The 19,795-nt window shown below is 36.5% G+C and overlaps 1 protein-coding gene across 3 annotated transcripts in view; it reads right to left on the reverse strand.

Annotated features, from left to right (window-relative positions):
* Positions 1 to 15,475, reverse strand: part of LOC117429497 (transient receptor potential cation channel subfamily M member 7-like) — a 42,694-nt gene extending 27,219 nt beyond the window's left edge. For 2 of the 3 annotated variants that reach the window (XM_058998663.1, XM_058998662.1), the window contains exons 1-3: positions 15,283 to 15,474; positions 3,031 to 3,110; positions 287 to 325 (exon numbers count right to left, since the gene is read on the reverse strand). In XM_058998663.1, coding sequence (XP_058854646.1) covers positions 287 to 325; positions 3,031 to 3,110; positions 15,283 to 15,285 — 122 coding nt within the window. In that variant the 5' untranslated portion in view covers positions 15,286 to 15,474. Of the gene's footprint in view, positions 1 to 286; positions 326 to 3,030; positions 3,111 to 15,282 lie in introns of all 3 variants that reach the window. The other variant, XM_058998661.1, reaches the window with a different exon arrangement.
* Between the last annotated feature and the right edge of the window lie 4,320 nt (positions 15,476 to 19,795).

Here is a 19,795-nt window from a genome sequence, read left to right on the forward strand (position 1 = left end):
TTTGGTTGCATTTTTCTATTACGCAATGTAACCAATGTTCTACATAACCACTTTTATGAATATCTATGAATATAGCTTCTCAGATACACAAAACTAAATTTAAAAAAAAGAGAAGAATAAAAGGGTATAAAAATAAAATAATATTTATGGCATAAATAGAAAATTTACTAAAAAAAGGAGGAGATTTTAATCACTAAGAAAGGGGGTTAAATTTGGGTCTGGGTTCTCTTAAGTAAAACAATGAGTTAAAAGAATCATTTTAAATCGAAAGGGAAAGTAAACTTACCGGACAAGCTGTTGGCAAATTTGACATCCTGGAAGGCATCTGTGTAGGGCAAAACAAACAATAAATAAAACTGGGTTGAGTTTGGCATTCTCATTAAAATGATTTCAAATTGCAAAGTCACAAAACATGCAATAAAGGGGGTTATAGAAAACCTGGGGAATAGCTTTGTTTCACTAAATAACACCACTGCTTGAAATGGCCATCTTTAACAGCTCACTTATAATAATAATAATTTAATAATTTCTTTCATAGCAGACGCCCTTATCCAGGGCGACTTACAAGATATCACATTATTTTTACATACAATTACCCATTTATACAGTTGGGTTTTTACTGGAGCAATCTAGGTAAAGTACCTTGCTCAAGGGTACAGCAGCAGTGTCCCCACCGGGGATTGAACCCATGACCCTCCGGTCAAGAGTCCAGAGCCCTAACCACTACTCCACACTGCTCCACACTTTTACAGTATTGCACATTTGATTTTCCACTTTCCAGAAAAGCAAGACCTTTCAAGTTAAAAGATTACACACTCCAGAATTACAGAAAATACAGCAGTGTAAAGCAGTCTATGTAACAGACTTTTTTTATTGCAGTAAATATCTTTAAATTTGCAGGAAAATGGCAAAACTAAAGAGAATTCTGTTTAAAAAAAACAATTACCAATTACTCTGCTGCATTATTTTACTGATTTTTAAGAGAGTAATGCATGAATTCCTTTTATAAAATTTGAAAGAAAATCATTATACATTACTCTTGTTTTACGTTTTAACTGGGTTTCTATACTTTAACACATTGCTTTCAAAACCAGTTAATATGGTTCGTTTTTTTGCACCACAACAGCATTTAAAGACTGTGACATCACCAAATGTGTGTCAAATGAGTTTAACAATAGTACTGCTACAAGAAAGCTGCCAACATTGAGTGGTGTGTGAATGAATGGTTAGATGACTGCGAAAATGAATAAATGAATAAATAAATAAATAAATAAATAAATAAATAAATAAATAAAGGCCAGCCCTTGTTTTCAATAGACTGAAAATCCAATGAACAGTTACCAAGTCTAAATGGAAATGCTAATTCTATTCTGTCCGTAATCTTCAACTTGTCTGTAAAACATTGAGCAGGGAGAGGAGTCATGATCCTATTGTTTTGTAGAAAGAATCAATGTGCTCTTCTGTGGAATTATATCCGATCTTCAATAAATGATTGATCACAAAAATATGTTGTTAAGTAACGCCATTGTGTTTTCAAAAACCAAAAAATAAAACAAGAAGGTAGAGTCAACTCACGAAACCGTAATGGAAAAGTACCCTTTATACAACTTCAGTATGGTAGTTCAGTGCTGCTATTTTTTATTACATACCACATTTAGGGAACTAGGATTCTGGGAAATTCAAAAGAACTAAAAACACTGAAGCAGATTCTCAAAACTATTTACTCTAAACCATCATTAGGGTTATTTTTGTCTGAAAGGAAAGCACTCCAACTTCACACATTTGCTAAATTTATTGGGTGTGTTTTTTATTATCTGAATTTTTTTTCTAATGATGATTTGGAGTAAATGGCTCTGAGAATCTTGCCCTTTGTATAACTAATAGAAAAATGTTTTTTTTTTTTTTTTTTTTTAACTGATGAGTGGTTGTGATGGAGGAGGAGCAGGTCAAACCAGAAATACACAAGATAATTAAAATTAGAAGAGGACTAACATATATGATGATTAATCAGTACAGCTTATACGTGTCAACATATTTCTCCAAGTTTAGCAATAGCTTAAGGTGACATACAAAGAGAAACACATTATTTTGATAACCCCTATCACTGATATACAATAAAAGTTTTGAAATAGGCAGGTAAATATTCACACTGCATTCCTGTGGTATCCCCATACTGGAATAGAGAGTAAACAATATTAAGTCTTCAGAATTGAACTCTCAATGGTTTAATCTAATTTTCCCGATGTCTAAAACTATGAATTTACCTACCTACATTTTATTTTTTATAGGGCAGGTTAAAATTGACTACAATTATACAATAGACATAAGTAAATATAAACTAGAAATACTTCTACCCTGAGGATTATTTAACACATTCTTAAAACGAGTCCTATCTTGGTTTCAGCAGGAAAGGAATTCCATCTTAAAGGATCATCTTCCAGTGGAATTCTTAACAGATAGAATGTAGAAGACCAGCCCAGTTGCTTAATGCAACAAGTCAGTATTAGAACACCATTACAGCAGACTGGCTAGTTAGGTACAGTGTACACTTAAGGATTTGGTGAAGTACCAATAATATTTTACAATCAGAAAACTTGTGCATTTATGAGATAAACTAGCTCACCAACAGTGGACAAAAAAGGTTCTTAAATTTTACAGGAAATGAATAACAAGCCATATTTAGTTTAAAATAGGCTTTAGCATAGTTCAAATGGTCTTAATGGTTAGAATTTAAGTATACAACATTTATATATGCTTGTGTTATCATAAGAATGTATTGTATAACAAACGCAGTGGAAGCCTTTATTTCAGTAATTCAATGCCATTGTATCCATTCCTTTACTCTAAAACCCTTCCCTTTCTCACCATGCGCACTCAAAACAACAGTTTATTGTTGTGTTTAAGAATAAGATTATTTCTTAGAATTAGCAGCACCTCCTGGACTTTGCATTATATTTCACAAGAAAGGCAAATCCCATGAGCAGCAACATTGGTGGTTGACTTGGCGATAGCCCTGTGAAAGCACTTTACCTGTGGGGATCTTTTGAAACTGGCAGTATGTACACACATTCCCTCTTGGTGAAAGTGTTTTCTATCCAGGATTGCTGGGACTGCAAATGAAGAAAGAAAATGTTGGATTATTATTAAAAGAACGCTACGATAAGTGGATGTCAAAACTGAAGCACTGAAGTGTAATGTTCTGTTCGCACACAGATGTGTAAAGACAGTCTAAAGCAATGATATATGGGACAGTTGGTTACCTTGTATGATGTGCAAGATAAAAAAGATCGCTCACGATAGCAAAACTTAAATGCGATAGGGACCAATCCATTGATAAAAGTTTTTAAAAAATTAGTTTAATCATATTTGTCATTCAACAGCCTTTTTCATAAATTAGCTATGCAATGCTTTTAGTCAACCATGATATAATATAGAAAGATAAGCAGGGTCATATTTAAAACAACAGATGACAAATTGTTAAATCACCTCAAATCCCATGAAACCCAATCTTATCAGAATCTGTAGTTCTGATGCACATTTGGTACATCCTAAATGAACTAAGCCTCTAATCCTGGATTTATATCAAAATCCTAAAGGATCAGTAGGCAGCTTAATTAACAAATACATTTACAATCAGAGGAAACCCCTTGTATTTGCAGTGCAGGTCTATGGGATAGGTTCACAGGCATAAACTGGCGATTAACAGAGCAAGATGCTGTACTCTGCAAAAAACACAAATAACGTTATCCGATTCATAACTAGATCTAGAATCAGTAAAATTCCAACATATAGACCTAACACAACAGATGTAACGAGTTTAAAACAGTGTCCCAATAAACTAAATGTACCTGAAATTGTACATCTTCTGCCTCAAATGAAGAATACTGGAACATAATAGGTGTTGTTCAATCATTTCCTAAAGAATCAAACACTCTCCCACTCTGTACTGTATGCTTCCTTTTGTTCTGGGCACCGAGTCTTGCTTAGGTGTCAAAGTCTAAATGCTAATGCCTTAAACCTCCCTAGAAAAAACAGCCAGCTGCCTACGTGGGTTCATTTGTGGAGGGAAAACAAATCGCTATCTAAAACAGCTGATGGAAAATGGACAGTTTGTATAGTGAGTAAAGTGGTCTAAAGTGGTATTTTTTTCTCAGCTTTGATGTATTGCATCAAATACAGACTGTTGTTGGACTCTCTTGCAAAACAACCTGTCTTGCCTAACATATCATCTAGGCTACATTGTATTTTTGTTGTATTTAGCCCTTAGGGAAAACACTTAAAATAGATGTAAAAAGAGTGGCTGTATTAACATCCATCACTGTTTAGATTATTAAAATAGACCTCCAGCTACAGAAAATGTTTCATTTGAGGGTGTTCCAACAAACAACTGTGTGAATGAAAACTAAATATCACTTATTTTCTATTTCTGAACTGAATTTGAGGCTATAAAAAAGGGGGAGATTATTTGAATAAGGCATTAAACAATATTAATTCTCAAACAGCACACTCCCAAAACGTTTAGTTCTGCTGCACTCACTCAGAGAAAGATCCAGACTGATAAAAACGAGGTCTTAGAAAGGATTGCATGACTTCCGTACTCTCTCAGTGTAGAGGCCCACTTTACCCTGCTACAGCTCTCCCAAGATCAGAAAAATATGTAAGCCAAGATAGTGCACCAGGCTATCGCTAGCTACTCAGAACTGTCAATGAAAGATGTGGAAAGTGGATATTCAGCCTCTCCAGCTAATAACTTCATCATTAAGCTTTTGCTCCAGTCAAATTAAAATTGTCCAACTATGTAGTACTGTATGCTGTATCTCTGTTCTAGGTTTAAAATCTCACTGTATAATAAGCATACAGAACATATACAGCATACAGTGGTCCTTCTAACACAACCTCCAAAGAGGGTCAAGTGAAATGGTCTTGATAAAGGGCTGCTTTTAATAGTATAGGAGGGAACATTTCAGGATTCCAGAAGGAAATGGACTGACCATTTGAAGCGGCGTTTACTGAAGTCACATAATTATTAAACTGTTGTCAACTTTCCAAAAAGGGGAGGGCAAATGTTACATAAGGGCAAACACCTAACAGTTAGAGCTTTAGTGATAAGGACTGTCATTGCCGTGATGTGAATATGCATTGAGAGATTAGTCTAGCTTCACAGCACTGTGATCCAATCCATGAGAATATACACTGCTACATACTTCTTTTTGAAAGGACAGCGTTGCCACAGATTTGATAAGCTATCAATGCAGTTCTAATGTAAACATTTCCGATATGACAGCTTCTTAAAATAGAAACGATACAGAGACAACAGCCATTTAAGTAGCAGCTAGGTGCCATATCAAAACAGGGCTCTTAATTCTTACCAGCCAAGGCATGGACATGCAGGGTCTATTTTGATTTTGCCAATTTTTGGAAAGAAGTATGAAGAAAAAAAAACATGGTCTAGCAAGGAGGGCCCAACACATCCCAAATCTTTCACATTTTACAAAGATTGAACAAGATAAGAAACTGAACAATACAAAGCATGGATGATTTAACACGCAGCTGGAATCAAAATATGAATGAATAAAATAGAACCTTTTTTTGTCATTGCTAGAAATCTGTAGTATTTTTGCTACCTGCTATATGAACGTACCACAGGAGAGTTTTCCCACAGCTTTTATACCAGAGGTCATTTCAGACGAATCCCCTGCAGTAATAATTAACCTCGCTCATTTCTTTCTTCCTACATTATGGTATTCAAGTTCAGATACAATCTTTTACGCTGGCATACTAATTCGCTGGGTGCTTTCATTAAGTACTGCTAAACTGGGAACATTCACTGCATCAGCCATGGCTCATTACAATTAAAACCTCTTATCTGATCAACAGCTTCACTGCATCTTTGATGCCCTTCCATGGATCAGCAAACATTACAATAAATATTCCCAGCCATTAAACTAACCTAAACCAACTGTTTCCATTGAGAAATCCCAGGACAGTAACTCAAAAAGAAAACCTACTGCTAAAAAAACAACCACTTGATCAAATGTAATTTTAATACATAATATATCATTGAGTATTTGATAGTCAAACAACAACACAAAACAAGTACCGTTTTTGTTTTTACTGTTCAGCAGCAGATTGGTATTTCCAGAAATATAATTACAATTCACTGTAATGAGGTCCATGAAAGAGCAGAATAATGTTTCTGGGCATCAAATAGCAATATAACATAAAAATACACCAACCAGCAATTGTATTGATTGAGATATACAGGAAAACACTGGCTGTTAAGTTTACTGTAGGGCTAGCCATTCACTACAGGTTTAATCATAACACAACCACTGAATTCATTCAGTAGAGCTGTGCTGTTCCCTGAACATTTCATTTTGTACTTTCTGCAATGCATATTACACGGGAAGTGTTGTTTGAGCGAAGTGTAATTACACAATTTCTGAATGTTAGTTTAAGTTATGCATTGTGCAAGTTGTTTCCTAGGTTGTCTTCTCTGTGAGAATGTGGTACAATTAATCATTTTCTAAGTGTGAACGGAACTGTTCAGTTTTCCACAGGTAGTGTCGTTTTAACCTGCTGTAATGCCTGACGATTTCAAGAACACAGTTCTGAAGTTCTCCTTGACCAATTTCATCTCTCCAGATATCAATGTGCCTTGATTTCAGCATCTGATCACATAGCTCCATGATCCACCATTTTACAACAAGCCTCAGAAATTGTACACAGTACAACAGTGTTGATAGTCGTTCTCAAATCCTTCAGACGCCTGTTCTGAGCACTCTATTTGTAATGTCTATGTGCCAGAACATATCAGAAAGCAATGTGGGATACTGGAGGATACACAAAAAATGAAGTTTGCTATTACAGTGTCCACACTTCTGACAAACCGCACTACCTGAGGTGGTCTCGAGTCCGGTTCTCAAGTACAGTATTAAACACTGTGTAGCTCAATTTTTCCTCTGAAATGACTAGTATATCTGAAAACTTTATTTGAAATGTGCGCAAAAAAGACACAACATTTTTACTTAAATAATGTTTGATGTAATACAAATGTGTCTTTTTGTACAGGGATCCCTTTATAAGGTTATCTGACACTGAATTCAACAGATCAGATTAGTAAAGAAGGGTTTATACAGCTATGGCCAAATGTTTTGCATCACCTAGAATTTTAGGATTGAGACATACTTAAAAAAACCAAAACTATATGAACATAATTTAGATTTTTTATTTAACATCATGTAATCAAAGGAACTACAAAATGATAATGCAGAAGTCTAGAAGCCACAATAGCAGTACAGTGTTTCATGTTAGATTTCGAAATGTAACATTTTTCAATTTGTCAGTTTTTTGTTAAGTATATGGAAAACTACAAAGTGGTATGTAATTTAATATATTAACATAACATTTAGCAGGTGTCATTCAACTTCATGAAACAAAATGTGTTAATTCTAGAGGGTGATGCAACGCTTTTGGCCATAGCTGTAGTCCCCATTAAATCGGTCCAACTTGTTCCAATCACTGGTACGCTGCAATTGTGTCTTCATAAAAATTAATTGTCATTCATTTAATGCCAGTGATTGTGGTACAGATATTTTTTATCTTGACTTATTTATTTCCCCCCCAAAGCAGTTCAAATTCTCATCTATGAAAACTCCTCAAATAAGCTTCCACTACAAAGTTTAGGAGCAAAGCAGCAACATTCCATACACTTAAATTAGGAGGTTTTACATTATAATAGGGGGAGTTCAAAGAAACCAACAGAAACACAGTCTGTTCTGACCAAATAAGTTTGAGAAGAGTGCTATATTTAAACATCCTAGCAAGTAGCAGTTACCGCTGGGTCAACATTTAAAAAGAAACACATAATGGGGAGTTTTCCTCAAATCCTGCAGTAATAATTTATATATATATATATATATATATATATATATATATATATATATATATATATATATATATATATATATATTTTGAATGTGTATTACTGGATTTTAATCTCCGCTAAATTCTTCTTTAGACCTGTTTTCTTTACATCACGTGCTTAATCACGGGACTAATATGTGATCTAGAACCATAGACTTGTACAGTAGTAAGCTCGTCCACCATCACAGTGCACAGAGCTGCACCTACAGTTTCCCTACAGGCAATACTTGCAGGCCTCAAGCACTTTATCTTCTCATCTTTATTCACACCCCATGAATCTCATTATAAAATAAATAGCTACCACAAATCAGAACAGTTGCAAGCTGAATAACAATGCATGCATCTTCTAAGTTCGATCAAACAAAGTACAACTGTGCATACCATGTATGGAAACCTCACCTACATGATTTTTTTTTTTTCTATTTAGATGTGCAAAACACATATATCAATTTTTATTGAGGCTTAATATTTGAAATTGCCCAAACTTAAGCGGTCGTAAAACCAGGAGCTAGCAAGTATTTACATATGCTCCAATGTACTTGCATAAAGCTGATTTCAACACAAGATGGGCATTGCAGTGCCTATCAGGGCATTACATTGAATTACTGCTTCTAGTCTTCTGATGGTGTAAAGCAACAGGTCAGGCTAGCACAAGCAGCCGCAGTGCTGCTGTTGAGGTGTTTTTTGTGGACAGAACATGTACTGGGAATAGAGCTTCCAGTACAATACTGCAACAGGCTTTTCAGAAACATTCCCCTTTCCTTATGGGAGAATCTGAAAGGCAAATGAGGAAGCATGCAAAGAGAGCACTGTGGCAGGACTTCAAAGGGTGCAGTTCATTCTCAACACACTGCACGCCACAAGGAAAAGTGTTTACAAATGCAGGCTGGCGTCCAAATCTAAAATGATGACTTCCTTGAGCTTTTACAGGGTAACGAGAACTCTTAGTAGGGGCTCCATACCTCTGCTGCCCAGGAGCAGATGGAATGACACTCCTAATTGAACTCGATGCACTGCTGGGCTCATTATCATTAGGGACCCAGCCACCACCATTTACTTACTTACTGTAAACCCCTGTATCTGTTAAACCATAACACAGGGTCAGGAGTACTGTAAGTTTCTGGTCTATTAAAATTTGGCCTGGAGATATCTGATTTTAAGAAACTTTACTGGTATTAACCTACCACATGGAATATATTCCAGTCATTTAAATGCCCCCTTTTTACAGTATCTATGGGTTTTGTCCAAGACATCATTTTAGGCTTAAGGCCAATTTAATTTTTAATGAAGGATGTTATAGAGAATATGAATTCCTTTGTCACTAAGCCGATAAACAGCAAACACCCCCATACGTAGAATTGCAAAATGAGGTGTCATCATGCCAAATCTTCCTCAACATACATTTTTTAATTTATAGGTTTTTTTTCCAATTCAAAAGAAATGTTGCTACATTACTTTCATTTCATCAGTAATTAGCCCCAGGTACTTGTGTAAAATATGGACTCCTACCTTCAATGGAGACAATGGAACCAATAGCTCCAGTAATTAGATTTTGTCATGGCCACTGGCATTTTCTCTCTTGTGCTCATTGCAACTTGCATTAAAAAACAATTCAACATATTTGCATGACTCTTCCTGCATTTCTGTTTGAACTGTATTAGAAAGAAAACTGAAAGCACAAAACAGCCTTTTCTATTTAGCATGTGCTGTTTTATGGAAACTGTTAACGATAGAGTTAAAATTATTTCCACTACACTGGGACAATGTCAAGCAAAATAAGGATTAGCAGGCATCAATATCTGCAGACCAAGTCGGCAGAGAGGGCTTCTCTTTATAGTTGCACCTTAGAGGTTTCAAAGACATTGAAAAAATGCACATGAAAAAGGAAGCAGAGATACATTTACTGGGGTTTATTTTAATGCTCCTAAAATCTAAATTCCATCATCCTGTATTTTTATTGAGTTTAGTAAAATTACTAAGGAAATATCAGCCCTAGCAGAAAACATAAGTGGAATTCATACAGAATTAAAGGTTGATGGGATTTAGATGTGCCACTGTCAATATCATTAAAATACTCCACTGAAGGTTTAGTAGGGCTGGTAAATAAAGTTACTACATTTTCATGAATAGATCGATAAAGCATGCAAACAAATGTTCTATAAAATTACACTTGAAATAAAAATAAAAAAAGTTTATACTAGTGCAAGGTCTTAGGGAAAGTTCATGGTGCTTTACTTGCATACCATGAAGTTAAAAAACAATGCCAAGTCAGCCACCTTTTGAAAACCTGCAGCTTTATATTAAGCCTGGAGATACCATGCTGTTTTCAAATGACACCATAGAACGACTCCAGTGGACTCATTCTTGTCCTCCACTCTCATAACTTACAGGTAACATTGTGATCTGTGTCTGCCAGCACAAAATAAGATTCAGGATGTTGAAACATATAATCTGAGAGAGTCAAGTTAATTATAGTGTCTTCAAACTACACCAGCCCACTTCACAATATATTCCTACATATTATAAAAATGAGCCCAACTCCTATGAAACAAAAGGATACTTTTTTACCTGAAAAATGTGTACGACTCTAGGATAAAAACCAACGTATTATACAGGCAGGGTTTTTTGTAAAGGAAAAACAAGAGCCCAATCCTTTATAAATCAAGGTTTTGTCCGGAAAGAACTGCAGTGCATTTACACTTCAATGTAACGCTTACGATTGTAAGTCGCCCTGGATAAGGGCGTCTGCGAAGAAATAAATAATAATAATAATAATAATAATAATGCAGTGTAGTTCACCCATTACAATAACGTATGGGTTCCTTCTTAAAGACAAATACAATTTGACTCATAAAGATAACTGGGATGACAAGCTGAATTACATACACCATATAACTGTGTGGCAGATGGCAGTGTTTAGGCATTTATTACTAAATAGCCTGCTCTTAGAGACTGGAGCCATAAGGTTTACCATGAAATATGTGCACGACCAGGGGTAATATTAAAATATAACTGGGGTGTTTAAAAGTGAAGGCTGTGTCACTGATAATGATGTTATTTGTTTCTTACACAATCACTATGGTTAAGCAACAAGAAAAACTACAAATCAACACTCAGCACAGATATCCCTGGAAACGTACTGACGCGTCACACAGAACATTTTGTTCTAGAAAACTATGATAAATGTATCACATTTGTAAAATACAGTAGAGCGATTATAATTTTTTGTATTAATGAAAAGTGAGAGGGTAAAAATCTTGAACGTGATTATCAGGGAAACAAACTGAAACGTTCAGGCAGCAAGGAAAGCTGTACCACCTGAAGCTCAATTACTTTTTGTTTGAAATTATTATTTCTTGGAGTCCAGATACACCTTGGATAGTGCTGGAACAAGAAATCTTTAGCATGGTTTCAGCTTTCACACTTTAGGATAGATTCATCTTTCATTAGACTTGATGGGCCTCATTCACCGTCTGGAAGAACCTACCTGGGCACATTTTTGTAGAACCACACCACTGCCCCTTGACTAGGGAACATCCCATTCCCCATCCCCCCCAAGAAAATGGAAACATCCCTAAATCAGGCGTATTGTACACCTTGTGGATCAATGTATGTTGAACAGATTACACCGGGCTGCATTCTGATGTGTATGATGTAATTAGCAACACCTGCAAATGCTGACTTCCTCCCATTCATTTTCCTGGCTGCATCATCATTTTAAGATACAGAACTCTGAAGCTATATTTTAACTACAACTGCTGCTGGTGTTGTAGTAAACACAAACACAGAGCTGGAGCACTAAAAGACAAAAAAGCGACTCAAAGTCTTTGATACTTTCTCAAGTGTTTTTATTCTGCTTTCAGGTTTCATTTTGATATTTTTTTATACTGAACCAACCTACATGAAAGGCATTATAAAAATGTACAGAAGATTCTCGGACTACATATACTGCTTCTTAAGCTTCCATTTTTATTGGGTTTATGATTTCTTTCTGGAAGAGAAAGTCTATTCTAAATGTTCTCTAAAACCATCCTGCTGTTCTACAATGTTTTCTCATGACTCAGCTGGTTGATGCTGCTGGATACACTATGATAACTGTGGTCATTATTCCTCTTCTCATTCAGACTCTGAATGCAGTCTTAATCTTCTCAGCTGGCTCCACCCTGAATCTCATCTGTTCTCTTTCCTACACTAGCCTCCTGGGCTATTCCTATATTCGTGCTGCAGGAATGCAATACTGTAAGAAAAACACACACGTTATAAACATGTAAAATTTATGGCTTACTGTGTACAAACAGAGAGAAGAAAATTTACCCGAATTTGTAACCCATGACTATAACCTTGGTGCAACAGATGCATACATTCCAGAAATCAAGTTATTTAATTGAATATGTCAATATCCCTTTTGAAAAAAGGGCACTCAGTCTATTAGTTTATCTGTGTTGTTTCTGTTGTGTACTGTAAATAGCTGTCTATTAAGCCTTCCCACAACTCTCAACAAGCTACTGTAGTTGCTATTCATGTGAACGTTTCTTGTATGACCTGTGCAACATAAAGAGGTAAGTGATAGGACCTGCTAAAGCAGAGCTTCAACACTTCAAGGAGACATTCCAGTTTGACTGGTGTGCTGTAATTACAGAAAGTTACCCGAGACCAGAAGGAATTAGAAATGAGGCCCTGCAGGTATTAAGCCAAGCTCTACATCTGCAGATACATCCCAGTATACATGCATATGGCGAATACAGCCAGTAGCAGCCAAAGTTTTAATTACAGTATACAAATACCAAAAGCATTGTTTCCATCAGAAACACATCCAAAGAAAAGTGAACAAACATGTCGGCTACTAGTGTTGCTGTCATTGATCAAGGATCTCAACCGCACAAGTTACTACCAAAGGCCACACAGCGAGTGGCTAAGCTGGGATTTGATCACATGAACGGTTCTTAATTCTTAGTTCTTTCCACAAAATCTAATCGGACATGAATACTGTACTTTGATATTTCTCACTTTCATCATGCACTTAAAATATAGAAAACTGTAATTCCTTGTTCCCTCTTGTATTTGCTGCATGTAAAATTGCATGTAATCTGCAGCAAGACAACTGGACAGAGTCGGTCAGATTTTTCTGCCAGTTTATTACTTTCTGAATACTAACTGTCGCTCTAGAAAGTGGCTTCAGTCAGTGTTATATAGCTGGTGATGCAATTTCACCCACAATTGTTTTCCCTGTTTTCCACAAGAACAGTCCTTTCAAAAACAGCACAATAGTCCGTGGGACAACAGATGAACTGCACGATCCTGGAACTACACAATTCATAAAGCTGAAGTCATTTAAAGTCTGCAGTCCAGCAGGTGGCAAGATACCCTTTTTTGTCTGTTACGGTATTTTCAGGACCCACCAGCTTTCAAAGAACGAGTGTGTGCCTCTTCAAGACATTTTGCCTGCAACTAATATTTTAGCTACAAAAGGGTGCTGGCATAATTCTGCACACTACTGTAAAATAAAATGTTACAAATATACATTATTTATATTTTGATCACTTTTGATCACTAACCAAAGTTGGCTTTAGTATCTAATTTCAATGTTGCCACTCCATAACCCATCATGAAGCCATTCCATTTTAAACTTCAAATACATTGCATTCCCTAGTTCATCTCACTCTACGAGTATGGCGAGTTTCATAATGATCTGTCATCTTCAACAATACATGTTTTGCTTCTTTGTCAACAGATCCACATGTATCTTAAAGCGTCTAGATCTGCACAGAAAAATTCAAACAATTGTGCCGATATATTTGTTTTCCAATAAAGTCATGCCTTTGGTTTATTAATCCAAGCTCTACATCTGCAGATAAATCCCAATACTTGTCTATATGTATTCCATTTCAATGATGTTCCACTATTTTATACAGTATCTGTCCACATTATAAAAAACAGATTGTTTGGGCAGTGGTAATGTATCAGTAAAATGTTAATGTGGTGAGGAAGTACATTCTAGTTTCATGACAACACCTCTTTCAACCAGATCAGCGTATATTAGTAATGTTCTCTCTAGGTGTGTTCTTTAACTCATGCCCCTTTACCTTCACAACAAGATTCATAATCATGTGATTATCACCAAGAGAACAGCAAAGAGTCACATGTCACTGCACTTGCTCCAAAAAAAGGTACTGCACTTTTATTGCCAGCTACGAGGTTTGGCAGGCATTCAGTCACTCAACATCCACCAAGATTTATTATTTATAATGAAGAAGTATATAGCATACATTCAGATTATACTGTGGAGAAGCAAAGCCCTGAAAATGAGTAACAAAATGGTAATGACTGCAAAGCCAGCTACTCAATGACTATTTATTTATACAGCATACAATAAACATTACAACTATCATTTAAATGCTTCAAGTCAACCTGGGGGTTTGTTAAAATATGACGCGTTTTTCATGGGACCTAGTTTATTATGCTGTTCCATATGGACCTGAAGAAATAGTTATTCATTCTCTAGCCATGCATCTTCCAACATGAGCATCCAGGGTGCTGAAATAATGATGCTTTCACTGTATTGATCAAACAAGCTACCCTACTTTTGAGGCTTGGAATATTCCGTTTCCCAATGCACCCAACAATCATTTTCAGCGGAAACAGCTGCTGTTCTAGAAATACAGTTACTGTATTACTGTGTAACAGCAATATCCAACATAGATACTAATGCACGCGAAACACAGCCCTGTGTTGAAACCGGACATGCAGAATCTATAACGCAGAGCCTAGGTAAAACATGTGTTTGAAGGGGTCCATGCAGCTATTGAAAGTAGCGACACTGTGTAATTTACCACAGGGCAAATGCGCTCAGGCACTGTGTCACACTGGCAAACACCCGTAGCCTGACCGCAACTGAACATAAAACCCAGTCAGTCATCATACTTTGAACACTTTTGCACACCGTGCAAATTGCAGTAGTCTTATGCGACATCATTTCAAATACAATTCATATCAGACTCTTTAGCATTTTACACACCACGAAATTGTACTGACACCTTAGACACGTGCGCCTCGACACCGCAACTTTCAGATTCTGTATTAAAATACTGAAATAGATTTCCAAGGGCTTGTCTTTTCTTCAATGACAAGCACTTCTCATATACGGACAGCAGGCAATACTCGTGTATGACAAAGCGCTCGCCGGCGAGATTCAGCACAGCAATCCCCACGCACCTCTGTCTGCCTTGACAGCGCGCACCGACTTGAGACACCAGCAAATTCCACTCAGAGTGACACCGATCTTTACCCCACGCCAACGCACAAACATTTCATGTGCTCCACGCTAACGAAAACAGACATATTCCCCGTGTTGCGTACCATTCTCTTCACCGTTCAAACTCAAGAACAGCTCTTCCGTGGCTTTTAGCCATCTATCGGCGGTGGTCTCGGTGTGCCGTGGAAGGAAAGCCCGTTTGCCGTTAGAATAATCTGCCTCAGCTTCAGCTCCAGCTCCAGCGGAAGATAGCTTTTTCATAATTGTGCGACTCCGAACTGACGCTGGATGACGAGTCAGCTGCGTCATCCCGTGGGTGGTCACATGTGGCTGGGCGGGGCGACGTCTGGTAAACCTCAGAACGTGGGTTTGTAGGTGGAGTTTTTCCCCCTTTCACCCCAGTGTTTAACGAGTTTCGTTTTACGTTGTAGTGTTTAAATTCTCAGAAAGTTTGATGTTTATCATAGACGTAACCTGTATCTTTTATGCCATGTGTTAGACCGTATTATACAGAGCTGAGGTGGTGTTTTCTTTTGTCAGCAGTGTTTCTACACTCGGGAGCTCACATACATTGTGTTAAACTAGGTACACGTGCAAAGTTAAACATAATAGGTATTGTATATCAGCCAAATATGCAACATGTTATTATTTTAAAAGCAATTCAGGCATTGGTTGCGCCACTTGAAGTAACAAAACATTCAACCTTGGAATAAATTTGTAGCCAGACCAAAATAATTAAAACCTACCATTTAATTAAAAGGCACTTTACTGTATTATTATTATTATTATTTATTTCTTAGCAGACGCCCTTATCCAGGGCGACTTACAATCGTAAGCAAAAACATTTCAAGCGTTACAATACAAGTAATACAATAAACTGTTTACTACTCTACATTTACTACTGTAAATGTAGAGCCCAATGATGAATCAATCAGACTCGTGATTCATTTTAAGATTGAATATATATATATAATTCTCCATTTACCTTTTGCATTTGCATGTCGTTGCTTGAGTGTTTTCAGAGAAATAGCAAAACAACTATAATTTGCTTGTCTATTACTAACATTACTGCTGCATAAAACAGTAATTTAGGAAAGCTTCAATTTACCTATCAGCAAAAATGAAACACTTAAACGAGTATTTAAACGTCACCAAATACGTGATGTATATTTATATTAAAAAATAATGTTAACACCAATAGTTGCAGAATGTGATCTACAACCTGCTAATTACCAAAAGAAGAGACTTAGATTAGACAGTTTAAACTCTTAAGTATTCCACTATAAAACTCTGCCGATGCCTTCCTCTCATACTGTATGTTCTTAAAGTCTTTCAGCTATCATGAAATAGATTACAGCACATCTATATTTAAAATAAATATGTTTTTGTTCTACTTTTTTCCCTCTCCATTTTGCAATATAGCCTTTTACCTGCAAATTGGCATTGAAAATATATAATCCTCGCAAAGGGCAGTGAAAGAAAGCATCTTGCAACTTCAAAGCTTTACAATCAACCTCACACCACCAAATCAAAGTTTTTGGTAACATTTAAATGGATGGTTTGTTTCTTATTTAAGATGGTCTCAGCAGAAAAATGTAACCCCGAGCAATGCTAAAGTGAAATACAATGATTTTAGGACTGACACATGTGGCTTTTAAAAGTTACTGAGATTCTGTCATCTGAGAGTTAACCCAAGACGACATGCCAATAAAACACATGACTCGTCTTGGAGAAACTGTATAGTTTAAATGTCGCTGTGAAACTGTCCCAGGATTTTGTTCTGAACAGTTCACAACAGTATTGCCCTTTGAAATCGATAAAACATGTATACATTTCTAAATACAAAAAAATGAGATACAATATGTAGAACATACTTTTATCCAAATTGGGTAAAACAATAAGAAACTAAGTCATGTAAACTGAAGAAGGCACTGCCAAAACGTTTACTTGACTCCTTATAGTTTTAGCCCCAAATGACTGTAATATGCATCTCCGAGCAGATCTGACAGACTTTGAGGGTTCTAACAGGTGGGCAGTTGTTTTCCGCATCCCAGACTGCGCAGATTACTGGTGATACACACCCCAGAATAACTGAGACACTTTGCAGACTTATCACATTGAAACAGACTGCCTATGGTGGCCCTACATCCTGTTGATAATGTAATTGCAGGTTAATTGTTTTTACTAAGCCTTGATTAAGAATTTTAAGAATGTGAATGTTCACGCCCAACTTTGATCATTGTCTGAAGGACCTTGCATACCTTTTTGAAGTCAGTTAGGTATCCAGTTAATTGCTTACTAGCACAGCTGTAGACAAGTACGCCAGGGACAGTCTCACTAGCACTCAGTGGCGGGTTTGCTGTTTGTTTTTCAAGTAGAGTAAAAATACATGTTATTACATTTTCACTGTAGATTTTAATACCTTGGCTAGCAGTAAATAAAAAAAAACCACACACATATGCCTCATCGTGCTGTATTTAATTAGAAATTTGGTATGTTGTCTATTATTATCCAGTTTGATAATGATGGCAAAAAGAAACCTGGATTTACTGCTGAAATACACTGTTGGGTTAAAGCAGATTTAATCAGGCTTTGGCACTTGAACACCAATTTTAACAAAAAATCAATTTGTAGGGTCAATATCAAATCAAATCCTAAAACCAGAATCTTTATTTAATAGTTATAGATGTACTACATATTTAGTTTTTTTTTTAAAATCCAGATTCCTTTATCTAAGTTAATATGTCCATATTGCACACAGTGCCATTATGTTTTACGTTCATATAGAATTAATACAATGAGAATTACTTTAGGAATTACTATACATTTTAGTTTAGATTAAATGCTATCCGTATCAGTCCAGAGACAATAGACAAAGAGAAGGAGATGTGATATATTTTATTGGACTAACTAAATCAATAATTAATCACAAGCTTTGAGGTCTTGAAACCTTGTGATTAATTATTATTTAGTTAGTCCAATAAAAGGTATCACCTCTCTTTGTCTTTAGAAAATCTGTGTTTTCATTAAAAAAATGCTATCACTTTTGATAAACATTTAACACACTATATGTATTGTAGTTATACCTGAACCCTTCAGTACACATCTTACTAGGTACCCAGCAAGCTGGAGAAACATTCCTATTCTACAGCCATACATAAGCTTGGTCCTCAGTAAAGCAGGTCATCATGACTCATAGTAATAAGCCTATTTAGGGTTGATGAGTTTTGTGTTTCATAGTGATCAAATACAAGCAGACACATGAAGAAAAACAGTACACCCAAGGCTGTTTTCAGTCATTGTTTTTAATAAATGAGATGAATAATGCATTATATTACATGCACAGGGCTGAACACTGACATGGGCAAAAACAACACCTAGAAGCATTTGATGAGATTACGGGCCAATGTGAAGTTAAAGGGCACCGGTCCATGGGTCCTAATACTGTTGCCGTTCCCCTCTGTAATAATCCAGTCTGTTAAAATCGATAGATGACTGTCGTCCGCAATAGAGTACGTTTACAAATTCGGTGGTATTTAGTCGCTGTTTAGTTCTTTAAAATGAGTCCCAGATTAACAACAAAATGAATGTGTCAGATGAGGTGAATATCTTCTTTTGTTCACCTGGTAATAAGTTTAAATAGGTGGACCTGTGTTTCCCCAGAGGAAAAAAACCCCCAGAAAACAGTAACGCAGCTGCTCCAACTCTACCTGCAACAAAGTTGTGGCTTGCTGGTAGTTTTATTGTGTTGATATTGGGGAGACAAGAGATCTCCTCCATGTACCTCTAGAACTCTGTACTGTATTTTACACAGCGAGTCTGGCATTGACAATGTAAGGCAGTTGAAGCTGGTAAATGCTGGCTGAGGAACAAAGAACAGTGTTTTATTAAAGCAAGTGACCACCAACAATTGATTTCACTGTAAACACACTGAAAAGTGTAGAGCGTCAGTTTCCCCCAGCGAATCCATTTTATTACCATCATTGGTAGTCTTGCGTTCTCTGCATATTAATACACTGCAGTTTTATGGCATCGCCTATTTAAGGTAATTATGTTGTGGTAAAAACAGATGTATGTTATTGAGTGATAGGGGAGGGAGTCATGGAAAAGTGCAGTTGCAATGGAAATTACAGACTTAGAGCACTGCCTAACCCTGTTAAGAATGATCACTACACAGCAACTGCCACCTTGCTCCAACAGCAGCCTAAAAGTCACCTTCAAATATATGCAGTTGCTGGTTGTCTATATATAATGGTAATAAAGCTGATTTATAACATAATTTACCTCGCTGTGGTTCTTTAATTTCCCTTCAGTCAATTACGTCATGATATAGGATTGTGAATCAGCTTGTACTCCCATAGTAATACTGGGTATGATTATGTGTCACTGCAACTTTATTACCTTTCTGTTATTCTGTAACATTATTCCCCTGTAAGGACAGCCTCACACTGGATTGCCTGGCAGCCTCCTCTCACCCCGTGCTGTCAACTCCTTCTCCTGTTCAATCACGAGTGCACGGTTTAATGAGGCTGCCTCTGATTACCTTCTAGAGGAAGTCATTCATTCACTGGGATTGAGGCATGACCCTGTGATAAGCCAATCAGATCCAGAACTGCA

This window comes from Acipenser ruthenus, chromosome 24 (assembly GCF_902713425.1).
Source record: "Acipenser ruthenus chromosome 24, fAciRut3.2 maternal haplotype, whole genome shotgun sequence".
NCBI classification, from domain to species: Eukaryota; Metazoa; Chordata; class Actinopteri; order Acipenseriformes; family Acipenseridae; genus Acipenser; species Acipenser ruthenus.